The sequence below is a fragment of the Erythrolamprus reginae genome, chromosome 1, assembly GCF_031021105.1.
Source record: "Erythrolamprus reginae isolate rEryReg1 chromosome 1, rEryReg1.hap1, whole genome shotgun sequence".
NCBI classification, from domain to species: domain Eukaryota; kingdom Metazoa; phylum Chordata; class Lepidosauria; order Squamata; family Dipsadidae; genus Erythrolamprus; species Erythrolamprus reginae.
In genome coordinates, this window is record NC_091950.1 from 4,907,671 (window position 1) to 4,920,783 (window position 13,113).

General features: G+C 48.9%; 1 protein-coding gene across 1 annotated transcript in view; it reads right to left on the reverse strand.

Annotated features, from left to right (window-relative positions):
• Window positions 1-6,630: 6,630 nt before the first annotated feature.
• Window positions 6,631-13,113, reverse strand: part of LOC139158178 (long-chain-fatty-acid--CoA ligase ACSBG2-like) — a 63,587-nt gene continuing 57,104 nt past the window's right edge. The window contains 4 exon segments of the mRNA XM_070735597.1: window positions 6,631-8,521; window positions 9,944-10,163; window positions 10,165-10,191; window positions 12,713-12,907. Coding sequence (XP_070591698.1) covers window positions 8,433-8,521; window positions 9,944-10,163; window positions 10,165-10,191; window positions 12,713-12,907 — 531 coding nt within the window. The 3' untranslated portion in view covers window positions 6,631-8,432.

Genomic DNA, 13,113 nt, shown 5'->3' on the forward strand with positions numbered 1-13,113 from the left:
CCCTATCAAGCTGGCGTCCGTTGTTATTATAATAGGGTCCATATCCAGGAACGTGGAGCCCCTGGTCAGTGAGGGGGAACCCCACCATTTTAAAGAGTTGCGTACCCTGGCACTGAGGGAAACTCTCTTGTGGGAGTGGCTTGTCTTTCGTCTTTGGTATGGTAGCAAAAACCATTGGAGTGGTCGTAGATGGTGTCTTGCCCATGGCACTATATCGATACACGAGACTAGAGTTCCTAAGATCTTTGACAGTAGGGCAAGACTGGGATATCGATGATGTTCCAGCTCCCTTATCAAGTTCCTGATTGTCTTTTGTCTCTCCTGGGACAGAAAAACCATACCCAGGTCGGAGTCTATAGTGGTGCCCAGGTGGGCAAGACGGAGTGTAGGTATTAGGTGACTTTTTGTCCAGTTGACTGTAAAACCCTGGTTCTGTAGTGTCTGGATCGTTAGCTGTGAGTCTCTGTGTGCCTGCTCTCTGGTTCTTGACAAAATGACGATATCGTCGAGGTACGCCATCACGCGTACCGACTGGCGTCTGAGACTGGCCGTGAGGACGTCCAGTAGTTTTGTGAACGTCCTGGGGGCGGAGGAAAGTCCAAAGGGCATTGCCTTGTACTGGAAATGTGCCCCGTTGAAACAGAATCTCAGGAACTGTCTGTGATTCGGGAATATGGGTACATGGAGGTAGGCCTCCTTCAAGTCTATAGATGTCATAAGGTCGTCCTGCCTTAATGGAGGCCAGGATGGACTTTAGTGAGTGCATTTTGAATCTTCTGTATTTTACGTAGAGATTCAACTGCCGAAGGTTGAGGATCATCCGGACTCCTCCTGAGGATTTTGGCACGAGGAAAATTGCCGAGTAAAAACCCCTGCCCTGATGAGCTGGGGGTACCTCCTCTATAGCCCCTATCTCTAGAAGGTGGGATACCTCTTGGTATAGGAGCTTCCTTTTTTGTGGGTCTGACGGGATGCGACATGGCAGGAAGCGTTGAGGGGGAGGTCGAAGAAACTCGATCCTCAGGCCCCGGGAAACCGTGAATGTCGCCCAAGCGTCTGAGGACGTGGTTTCCCAGATGCCCGAGAAATGCAGCAGCCTGCCGCCTAGGGGTGCAGTGCCCAGTGAGTCATTTGTTCCTTCTGAAGCCTCTGTTGGCTCCTCTGAAGGGACGGCGTCCCTGGTAGGACCTATTTCGATCCGCCTGGGATGTCCTGTCCGACCTGAAGGATCCCTGGTTGAAGGAGCCCTGGAAGTATGGCCTCGGTGTCTGGGAATTGCTCGAGGAGGGCTCCGTCCGAAAGGGTTGTCTTCGCTGATAGGGGGTGAAGCGCCTATCTTGTCGTCTGTTAGCTCTGGGCATCACTTTCTTCTTGTCCTTGTCCTCGATTAGGACATCATCGAGGACCTCTCCAAATAGCTTTTTCCCCTTAAACGAGGAGGAGGCTAGACTCCATTTGGACTTGACATCCGCCTGCCAGTTGCGGAGCCAAATGAGTCTGCGCGACGCCACAGAAGAGGCCATTGCTCGTGATGCAAACTTTGCGGCATTCACTGTGGCATCCGCCGAAAACTCCGTGGCCGCCAACAGTTTGTTGAGGTCCTGACGAAGTCTGCCATCCTCTGGGTCAGCTCTGGCCTGGATTTCTTTAATCCAGAGGATCATGGCCCTGTTGAAGAACGAGGCCGCCGAAGCGGCACGCACGGCCCAGGCTGCCATCTGGTGGGTCCTGCAAGCCACGTTTTCCGCCCTCTTGTCCTCGGCCTTCAGACCTTCCTGCGACTCAGACGGTACGAGGGCATTGGACACCAGGCTTGTGACAGGCTTGTCCACGGCTGGAAACTCCAGCAGCTCCTCCATCTGCTGGTCGAAAGTATAGAACTTGCGGTCAAGGTTGGAGGGTCCCTGGGCCGCCGCCGGGTTCTCCCATGGGCGTTGGATGGTTTCTAGAAACAGGTGGGAAGATGGGATGTTCACCATCTCCTGTTTGGGGAAGACAAACAGACCTCCCGCGGGTTGTGCCTCATCAGAGGGTACCGCCTGACTGTTCTCTCCCGCCTGATCGATGGTTAACTTAGCCTTATTCAGGAGCACCCTGAAGAGGGAGGATTTAAACAAGCCCGTGTAACTGGGTTGCTCAGGTGGCTGGTCATCACCAGACAGGTCATCTTCAGCGGCGCTGAAGTCATCTCTATAGGAATCCTCCTCCTCAACTGATTCCATCCAGGACCGCGTAGCCGGGTCCCTCCAGGGGTCTCTGGGCCTCATCTGAGGGGGTCCCACTGGAGCCTGCTGAAGCTGTTGCGCCCCCGTAGCTATGCCTTGGTTATATGTGTTAGTGATCAGGTCTTGGAGGGCCTGGGGCATGCTCTGCCAGGTATCCTGAGAATCGCGAAGGCCTGCAGCCGTAGGGGTGAAAGTGGCTGCCTGCGCGTGGTGAGAGGAAGGGTAATTAGTAGGCCAGCCTGTTGGTTGTCTCCCCAGGCTATAAGGGTCCGCCCTGGATGATGACCAGGCCTGGGCTCCTCTTTCAGGGGACCAATCCCTCTCAGATGTTGAGGTCCCCATCCCCTGGTAGACCATAGGGGGAGATATGGAGGAATTGGCAGACAGTTGCTGGCTAGGGGGCAAGGCCGGCCCCGATGCTCTTTGTGAGGCCTCTAGTTGCTTTTCGAGCGCTCTAATGCGCTTCTCCTCATCCCTCAAGGAAGATCCCTGGGCTGACTTCGCCTTAGAGGCTTTTTCTTTGGGGGTACTGGGCTTGCTAACAGAAACCTCATCCCCAGCAGGTGGCGCCTGGTCTGCCATGCCTGGATTGTTAACTCACGATCACCGATTGCAGCCTGTAATGCACCTGCGTTCCCCACCGAGCTCCTTAGTGTCGCGGCAGCCTCCGGGAGAAACGAAAACGAAATCGGGGATGAAAACCCCTTCTGCGCCTGCGTGCCCAGTGTCGAGCCGGCGACCTCACCAACATGGCCGCCGGCCGGTTCCCATGGCAACCGGGCTTAATTTGGGCGCGAGAGAAGCAGCTGCCGGGGGCCTACGGACCATCTCAAGATGGCCACCTGACCCCACCAAGATGGCTGCCAGCCGGTTTCCTAGGCAACCGGACGCTTACTCTTGGAGGCGGGCGGGAAAAAGACCGCCGATTCCCGCTCTCCGCAATCGCCCCACGATGCCTCCTAATGTTCTGAAGAGCCGATCCGCCGCTGCGAGCCTTCGACTGAGGCGCGGATCCGCTCCCGCCTGCCTTCCGTTGGGGGGGGCGGGGGCGCCAGCCTCCCCTGCGGGCCGCTCGGAGCGAAACGTTTATCCAGGCCCGTGGTATGTTCGCCGGGGGAGGGACGGACCCCCCGAGGCGGCAACCACCTCCTCGTCCCCCGGGTGCCACCGCGGAGGTAGGCTACCCGGGCGCTCACTCCCAGACCCGGGATGGCATCTGCAGATCTTCTGCTGTCTGTGAGGGTCTTAAGCCGGGAGGAGCTGCAGGCAATTGGGTTAAACCCACTGGAGGTTTGGAACCCAGGCCCGCCCGAGGTATTATTCCCCCAGCTGCACCTAAGGGGAAAAAGGAAAAAGAGAGAAAAAAAGTTAGTACAATATAAGTATAAACTATCTAACAATAATAAATATACCTAAGAGAAGTAACTCAGGAGTCCCTTTACTGCGACTGAGTTTTTTAGACTGGAGGGCTAAGGGGGAGGCGGTGCCTGCCTAGTGATTAATATTTAAATTAAAACTCAGTCCCTACCAATCAGACGGAAGAATACCATCTTGGACTCTCCTTGCAAGTGCATTGGAGAAGGTTTCGCTTCACATCCAAGAAGCTTCTTCAGCTCTACAAGACTGAGCAGAAGAGTGTTGTGGTTCCCCTGAAGAGCTGGCAGCAAAGTTGGACAGCGGGGAGGCTGAGAAGGAACCTGGGCCAGGCCTGGAGTCTGGAGAAAGCTTGGCGTCCGAGGCAGAGAGGGAGACAGGGCCATCTGGCAGTTCTGTGCTGACTCCATAGGCTGACACAAGAGAGGCAGAGATTTGTTTTTACATTGTCTTTATTATTGCTGTGAGCCGCCCCAAGTTTATGGAGAGGGGCGGCATACAAATCTAATAAATGAATAAAAATAATAATAATAATAATAATAATAATAATAATAATAAATACTTCAGAGAGATGGTTATCCAACATCTGCTTAAAATCTTCCATTTTTGCCTGAGCAAGATTGATTGGTTGATTGGTTGATTTTATTTTTCTATTTATTTATTTTTATTTATTTTTTTATTAATGAATGAATGAATGAATGAATGAACAAATGAACATAAGAGCATAAGAAGAGCCCTGCTGAATCAGGCCAAAGCCCATCGAGTCCAGCATTCTGTGTCACACAGTGGCCCACCAATTATCAATGGGGATCTTGAGTAGAAAGAGATGGCAAGACCCTCCCTTTCCCTTGACCCCCAACAAAGGGGACTCAAGGGAATCCTGCCTGCCTCAACCAACATAGAGGCGGCACTTGGACATCCGTTTCAATAACCATCTACAGTATATGGTTGGCATCCATGAATCTGTCTAATCCTGCCTTGAAGGTATCAAGGCTGACAGCTGTCACGACCTCTTCTGGAAGGGAATTCCATCAACCCACGACCCCTCTGGGTGAAGAAATATTTCCCTTTATTTGTCCTCACTTTCTTGCCTATAAGCTTTAGGGAGGGCCCCCTCGTCCTAGTATTGTGGGATAGAGAAAATAATTTTTCTCTATCCATCTTTTCTATCCCATGCATGATTTTATACACTTCAATCGAGTCACCCCTTAAGCCATCCCGAGTCTTCAGAGAGGGGCAGCATACAAATCTAATAAATTATTATTATTATTATTATTATTATTATTATTATTATTATTATTAAAAGCCACCTTTCAAGGCTGAAGAGACCAAGGCGTTGTAACCTGGTATCATAAGGGAGGGGCTCCATTTCCTTCCTTCCTTCCTTCCTTCCTTCCTTCCTTCCTTCCTTCATTCGATTTTATGCCGCCCTTCTCCTTAGACTCAGGGCGGCTTACATGTTAGCAATAGCACCTTTTAACAGAGCCAGCGTATTGCCCCCACAAGCCAGGCCCTCATTTTACCCACCTCCGAAGGATGGACGGCTGAGTCAACCTTGAGCCAGTGATGAGATTTGAACTGCTGACCTACAGATCAACAGTCAGCTTCAGTGGCCTACAGTACAGCACTCTACCTGCTGTGCCACCCCAGCATGCACAGGAAGCGAAATCTCGCGAGATGATATGTGTGTGTGTGAGAGAGAGAGAGATTTTGGCCATTTTTTCCTTCCGCGCATGCTTAGGAGCAAAAGAATCACGGAAATCTCACATAGCCGTGCGTGAGATTTCGCTTCATGCGCAGAAGCCAAATTTTGCTCAGACACGTGTGCGCCCGCCGAACACCTAAAGCTATGCACGCATCGCACCGGTAGCGGCAGTAAGTAAATATCCTGCCTGGATATATGCATATTTATTTACACAGACACAAACACACACACAGAGGTGCAGTGGCCTAGAGGTGGAGCTCTTGCCTCACAATCAGGAGGCTGCGAGTTCGATCCAGGGTAGAGGCAGATATTTCTCTCTCTGCGCACAATGAGCATAAATCTGCTGATCAAAACTGCATTGGAGACAGGAATGGCAGCCGGCCAGGAAATACTGAGGACCATTCAGTTGCCCAGACTCTACCCCGCAAGGCATTATGGGGTCGTTACACACACACCATGTTTCTGTAGTGTGCATAGGAGGTGACGATCCTTTGAGAGCTGTATGGAATTTAAATTTCATTTTAACATCTTCCGATTACTGCAGTTAAAATGACAATAAAGGTATTCTCAGTCTTTTTTCAGTGCCGTTTGTTGTATCTCCCAGACCGCCTTCTGCCGCACGAATCCCAGCGACCGGTGGGGTCCCACAGAGTTGGTCTCCTTAAGGTCCCGTCGACCAAACAATGTCGACTGGCGGGACCTAGGGGAAGAGCCTTCTCTGTGGGAGCCCCGGCCCTCTGGAATCAGCTCCCCCCCGGAGATTCGCGCTGCCCCCACCCTCCTCGCCTTCCAAAAGAGTTTAAAAACTTATCTTTGCCGCCAGGCTTGGGACTTTTAGATCTTTTCCCTGACCGATGAATGTTTTCAGTATGATTGTTGAATTCTTGGTCTGATAGGTTTTCTTTTAATTGAATTTAATGGTTGTTTTAATGTATTGTTCTACGGAGAGGGGCGGCATACAAATCTAATAAACAAACAAATAATTATTAATTGGATTCATATTATTGTTCTGTTTTTGTACGTGCTGTGAGCCGCCCCGAGTCGTCGGAGAGGGGCGGCATACAAATCCAATTAAATAAACAAATAAACTTTGAATGGCCACTAAATGAACGACTTCCTGTGGGCCTTCTGCCTGTCCCATGGTTTTGCCAGGTTTGTGGTGTTTTACGGCCTTTCAGGCTCTTGGGGGTCAGTGCCTGAAGGGGAAGTTGCACCAAGGTCCAGCTCAGCCTGCCACACCACTCCTGTAGGGCTGTGTTGGCTGCAGGCAGAGGTTCACCCGGGAGGGACATCCTTGAGAGAGGCTACAAAAACACTCAAGACCGGTTTTCAGCTTGCATCTTTTTTTTATTCCGAAATATTTTCCTGACATGATTCAAAAAGGCCTCAGACAAACCCGGGACCACATAAAGCACAGCATGTCCGGAAACATGGGTGAAAAAATATGCAGAATTTTTACTTAAAATGTCTTTTTTTAACCCCAGCTCCTCCCCCCCCCCCTGGCTTTTGCGTCCTGATTTGCTGGTGGCTCCACTTAGAGAAGCTGGACGATGAAGAAGCCGGACCGCAAAATGTGAGAGGCCACACTAAGCTTGGGAAGGCGAAATCCAAAGCTCAACATAACCACATCTGCAAGGAAAAAGTGAGTCTGAAAAGCTCTAAGCCCACATCTGCATATTTTGCAAATATATATATATATATATTTTAAAACTCACAGACCTTGTTACAATATGCAGTGACCATCCCCAGAGCTCTGGACGGCCTTGAAAAAAACTTTTCAGAAAAAACACTAATAAATATGGACAAATTCATCACATTTGATTCCTTACGACAGATTTCCTTTGCACCTAATTCATAAATACAGGGAACTCTCACTATCACATTTACAGGGAAAAGCAGTCCTTAAGTCTTCCCACGAAAACAGCCCTACTAACCTTTATCAAATATGGCCCCTCCCCTTATGTTTATACACTAGAAGTTAAAAGGGATTTGGTTTGGCTCACACTGTTGAAAATTATAATCCATGATTGCACCCCACCCTTCTTTTAAGACACCCCTCCCATTGCCTCTTCACCACAATTCTTCGCAAACATCCACATTAAATAATCCCCTCTGTGCATAGAAAAGCGGCTCGAATTCGCAAGGGCACGTTTTTGGCTCTCCTACACAATTTGGTTTTCCAATCCAGAGCATTGTGTGTGTGTGTGTGTGTTTATGTAGATTTAATATGGAGCAGCCTAACACCACCACTACCCCCACGCGATATAACTTGGCTGGAATGTAAGTCTTGGGTTCTACGTGGAACAAGTGCAGGTTAAAGTTTGACTGAACCCTAAAAGCTGAAGTTGGATGCTCACCAAATGTATTCCCAAGACACCTGTGAGCAAAGTAGATTTCTGCCCATTTCCTTCCTTCCCCACTGGGAAATTAGTCCCCTGGCACGAGAGGGGCAAAATGGAGCCCCTGATCTGCTCTCAAGTTGAACCTCGCTAGGTAAACACCCCCCACCCCCAAAGTAAAAACAACGAGAAGACTTTTCAGTGTGGCCAGACTTCCTTGCAGGAACAAACGTTGCTGCCGGGTTTGCAACACGCCTGTGGAAGGAGAAAAAAAAAAGCCCCATGCAACGACTCGCCAACGAGCACCCCAAGAACACATAGTGTTCACCCAATCTGTGGATAGCTGCAAAGTTTTCCTTTGGTAAAAAGAAAAAAAGAAAGAATGGGAAGGAGGAAGAAGAAAGGGAGGAAGAAAGAAGGAAAAATAGATAGAGAAAGAAAGAAAGAAGGAAGGAAGGGAAGGAAGGAAGAAGGAAAGGAAGAAAGAAAGAAAGAAAGAAAGAAAGAAAGAAAGAAAGAAAGAAAAAAAGGGAAAAAAGAGAGAAACCCTGAGGTTGGTACATTCATTTCGGGAAGAGGGACACTGGGGTCAAAGAGCCAGCCAGGGCCTTCCTGAGGCTTCCAGAGTCCGAAGTGCAGGGGAGTTTCCTGTCTTGGGGGGGGAGGCAAGAGGAGACGACGGCTTTATTGAAAAAAACTTCATTTATCAAGGGAAGCGACGGTGCAGGAAGACTCCGGTAAAGGTGCTGCACTTTGAGCAGAGGCCGGGGGAGAGACGGGCATCCTCCTTCACAAATTCAGCGTTTCTGCGTAGAGCTGTTGTATGTGTTCTTGATACATCTTGACCACCACGGGCCTCTTCAGCTTCATGGTTGGGCCTGGGAAGGAGACACAGGGGGTCACGTTAATGCCGAAGGCCCCCGCACCCTGCCCTCTATCCCCCCCCTTTCAACTTTTCCCAAAGCTCTGCAAAGCCGAGATCCAGAGGAAATTGCTCCCAACGTTTGGATGGAGGGGAATGCTCCTTGCTCCCTTAACATAATGGGGATGGGCTACTAGCCCCCTGCCCAGATGGGTGCTGTCCGCATGGTGGACAACCCAGAACAACTAGGAACAATTTTCCTGCGGTCGCCTTAAAATATTTGAAGATACCCCCAAAGGTTAAGTGTTGTGGTTGGCTCTGGCCCAGCTCCTGCCCCAGGGCATGTGGAGGTGGAGGCAGGGGAAACGTCAACATGTCCTAGGCCTGTTTTGGTTGCCGGCAGAGTCAGGGAGTGCAGTTTCCTCGGACGAAGAAGAAGGTGGGGGTGACTTGGGAGAGGGGGGGCTTGGCACACAGCCCAGGAAGCCAATCTCCATTATCTTCAGTCGACCTCGGATGAGGAAGTGTGTAGACCCACGCAGGCGCAGACTTATGCATAGAAGAGACCAATTGAGGACATACTACAGGAGATAAGAGAGGCCACCTGTGTTTGGGTGGGGCTCCAGCAATTAGAGCTGCTGATATAAATAGCAGCGTGCTAGTTTTGGCCGTTGTGGAAGATTATCTGATTGCAGTTCTTCAGGATCGTGCCTTGCTGTGTCTGAACTTTGTTGGTGGATTTTTCACGCCTTTGACACCAAAGCAGAGTAAAGTGTGTGTGTGTGTTTCACTTTGTGGGAAGAAGGAGGGCTGTGACGTTAATTCACAGCTACTAGCTAAGTATTTAAGGACTGATTAAGGGACTTGTACAGCCGACAAGGTTGTTTTGGGGAAGAGTGCTCTTTGCAATACAAAAAGGGTGCTTGGTTTCTTTTGAATTTGTGATAAAGGACATTGTTTTGAATTTTCAAGCGTGTGTGTGTGGCTGAAATTTGTACCCGTGAATTTTTCGGAGGCTTCTACCAGAGAGCCCGGCAGAACAGTTAAGATTCCACCCAGGAGCAACCACTTTTGTTTGGAAAAGAGAGCTGAGGCTGGTCCTCTGTTAATTTAGCATCTCAAAGGCCCACCGTCCGCAGGCCTTTCTCTCCATAAGACGTGACACATCTCTTTGGGCAGGACTTGTCTTTCCGAATGAAACGGCTAAGATTCTCAGCCAAGTGGAATCTGGCCTGAACTCCAACGGATCTTCTATACGATCCCCTTTCAATTCTACTCCCCAAATTCGGCCCCTTGAAGATGGGAGGGGGCTTCAACTCCCGGAATTCCCCAGCAGGCAAAGTGCCATCTGACCCACCCACCCTTACCCAGCAGCCTTTGCCCACCAATAACCCCCCACCACCACCGTGAGGAATGGGGAGCCACGCCAGACCCTTACCGAGCTCGCCACTCTGGATGGAGAAGTCCTTGTTCAGGATGACCCACTTCTGGATTTTCTGAGCGTTGGAGGTGGCACGGTCGTTGACCTTCATGACGCCTTTCTGGATGGCGGTGTACACAGCCACGTCTTTGTTCTCCACGATGTCGGACACTTTGGTGGATTTGCTGCCCAGTTTCTGGCAAAACTCCACTGCTTCGGCCGTCAGTTCGTCTTCGGCGAGCCCCCGTTTCTAAGTTCATGTTGCTCTAGAAAAGCAGGGGAGCATTGGGGCAGGATTAGGAAGGGGTGCGGTGCCACCCTCTGGTGGCGGCTGGCCCTGCCCTAGTGTTTGCCCTAGAAGGGGGGGGGTAGCTGAGAGGAGCTGTGTGTGCTCCCCGGCTGCCAGCAGTTTGGCAGATCGAATCCTAGTAGGCTCCAGGTTGACTCAGCCTTCCGTCCTTCTGAGGTGGGTCAAATGAGGACCCAGATTGTTGGGGGCAAGATTCTGTAACACCGCTCAGAGAGGGCTGGAAAAACACTGTGAAGCGGCATATACGTCTAAATGCTATTGCTATTATCTCTCTTCAAAAATAAAATTAGAAATGACCTCCTCTCTCTCTCTCTCTCTATCTATATATATTCATATATCTTCTCTTTTTATATCTTTTCTTTACATGTAATACTTCATGTCTATTCTCTTCAATATGTATTGTGTATTGGACAAAATAAAGAAACAAACAAACAAACAAACAAACAAATAAATAAATAACTCAAGGCAGAGGCCAGAAACGTTTACCCACTTGGAGACTATTTCCGGACCCTCAGAAAAAAGATATTTTCCCACCAGTGATTGTTGGAGCACAGAAGGGCAGGAGGACTTTCTCCCTTCCCCCTGTGCATAGGATCAGCCCCATCCTATAAACATAGAACATAGAAGACTGCCGGCAGAGAAAGACCTCATGGTCCATCTAGTCTGCCCTTATACTATTTCCTGTATTTTATCTTACGATGGATATATATGTTTATCCCAGGCACGTTTACATTCAGTTACTCTGGATTTACCAACCACGTCTGCTGGAACTTTGTTCCAAGGATCTACTACTCTTTCAGTCAAATAATATTTTCTCATTGTTGCTTTGATCTTTCCCCCAACTAACTTCAGATTGTGTCCCCTTGTTCTTGTGTTCACTTTCCTATTAAAAACACTTCCCTCCTGAACCTTATTTAATCCTTTGACATATTTAAATGTTTCGATCATGTCCCCCCTTTTCCTTCTGTCCTCCATCCTAAGTCAAGCAACTCCCTGGGAGCATTTATGACTTCAATAACCAAGCATTAGACCAGTGTTTCCCAACCTTGGCAACTTGAAGATATTTGGACTTCAACTCCCAGAATTCCCCAGCCAGCGAATGCTGGCTGGGGAATTCTGGGAGTTGAAGTCCAAATATCTTCAAGTTGCCATTAGACGACTTAAAATTCTCTGCAGAAGGACAGGATTCTGCAAAACTGAAGAATAGACTCCCCATTATTCCAGCTTTCAGTTCAAGATCCTAGCCCTCAAGCTTTCAAATCCTGAAGAGTTCTGAAAGGTGATTTAAAAAAAATAAATAAATCTGGATAGACACCCTCAAATTATGCTTTCCCCAAATGGGGGACTCCCAGGTCAACAGAGCAGCGTTTCTTCATTTTGGCCACTTTAAGATGGGTGGACTAAGACTCCCAGCCAAGTGGGATCCCCAGAGATCCTGTATATCGGCCCCCTTTCAATTGCACTCTTTGCGTCCCCAACCTTGGCAACTTGAAGATGGGTGGACTCCCAACTCCCCAAATTCCCCAGCTAACCATAGTTGGTGAGAGAATTCTGGGAGTTTATTTATTTATTTATTTATTCGATTTTTATGCCGCCCTTCACCTTAGACTCAGGGCGGCTTACATCCTGTTAGCAATTGCACTTTTTAACAAAGCCAGCATATTGCCCCCACAATCTGGGTCCTCATTTTACCCACCTCGGAAGGATGGAAGGCTGAGTCAACCTTGAGCCGGGGATGAGATTTGAACCGCTGACCTACAGATCTACAGTCAGCTTCAGTGGCCTGCAGTACAGCATTCTACCTGCTGCGCCACCCCTGGAAATCCGCCATATCTTTTATGCTTTATCCATACATTTTATGCTTAAGACCTTCCACCGTTCTTGTAGACGGGCTACAAGAATGGTGGAAGGTCTTAAGCATAAAACGTATCAGGAAAGACTTCATGAACTCCATCTGCCTAGTCTGGAGGACAGAAGGAAAAGGGGGGACATGATCGAAACATTTAAATATGTTAAAGGGTTAAATAAGGTCCAGGAGGGAAGTGTTTTTAATAGGAAAGTGAACACAAGAACAAGGGGACACAATCTGAAGTTAGTTGGGGGAAAGATCAAAAGCAACGTGAGAAAATATTATTTTACTGAAAGAGTAGTAGATCCTTGGAACAAACTTCCAGCAGACATGGTAGATAAATCCACAGTAACTGAATTTAAAATATGCCTGGGATAAACATAGATCCATCCTAAGATAAAATACAGAAAATAGTATAAGGGCAGACTAGATGGATCATGAGGTCTTTTTCTGCCGTCAGTCTTCTATGTTTCTATCTTAAAACTCCAAAACAGTACTCTAGAATCTGGCATTTGGGAAGCCCAATTTGGATCACTAAAGATCCGATTGGGGTCGTGATGGCACCCCCCACCCCCACCCTCTGGGTCCCAGGGTGCCTAGGGGAGGCAGTAGAAGACCCGCCACTCACCTTAAGGGTCATCAGCATGACGAGATACTTGGCTTTGTCTCCCACCAACATGACGTTGCTGAGGATGGGGACTGCCTCCTTGACGGCATCTTCAATCGGGACTGGGGGAATATTCTCTCCCCCCGCGGTGATGATTAGCTCTGGAACAGAAATGGTGGAGGCCTTGACGTCAGAACACCCCGCCCCCAAACACACCTTAAGAAAAGCCACACGGTTTACGCTTGCAGTCAATAGGATAAACCACAACTTGTTGGCTGCAGAAACTGGTTAATCCTCGCCTCCCAACCATTCCAAAATTGCAATCACCCTAGAGCAAGTGACTTACAGGGTGCAGTCCAAAAGTAATACAATTATTTTTTTTACAGTAATTTATTGAACAGATTTGCACAAACACTTAAAAT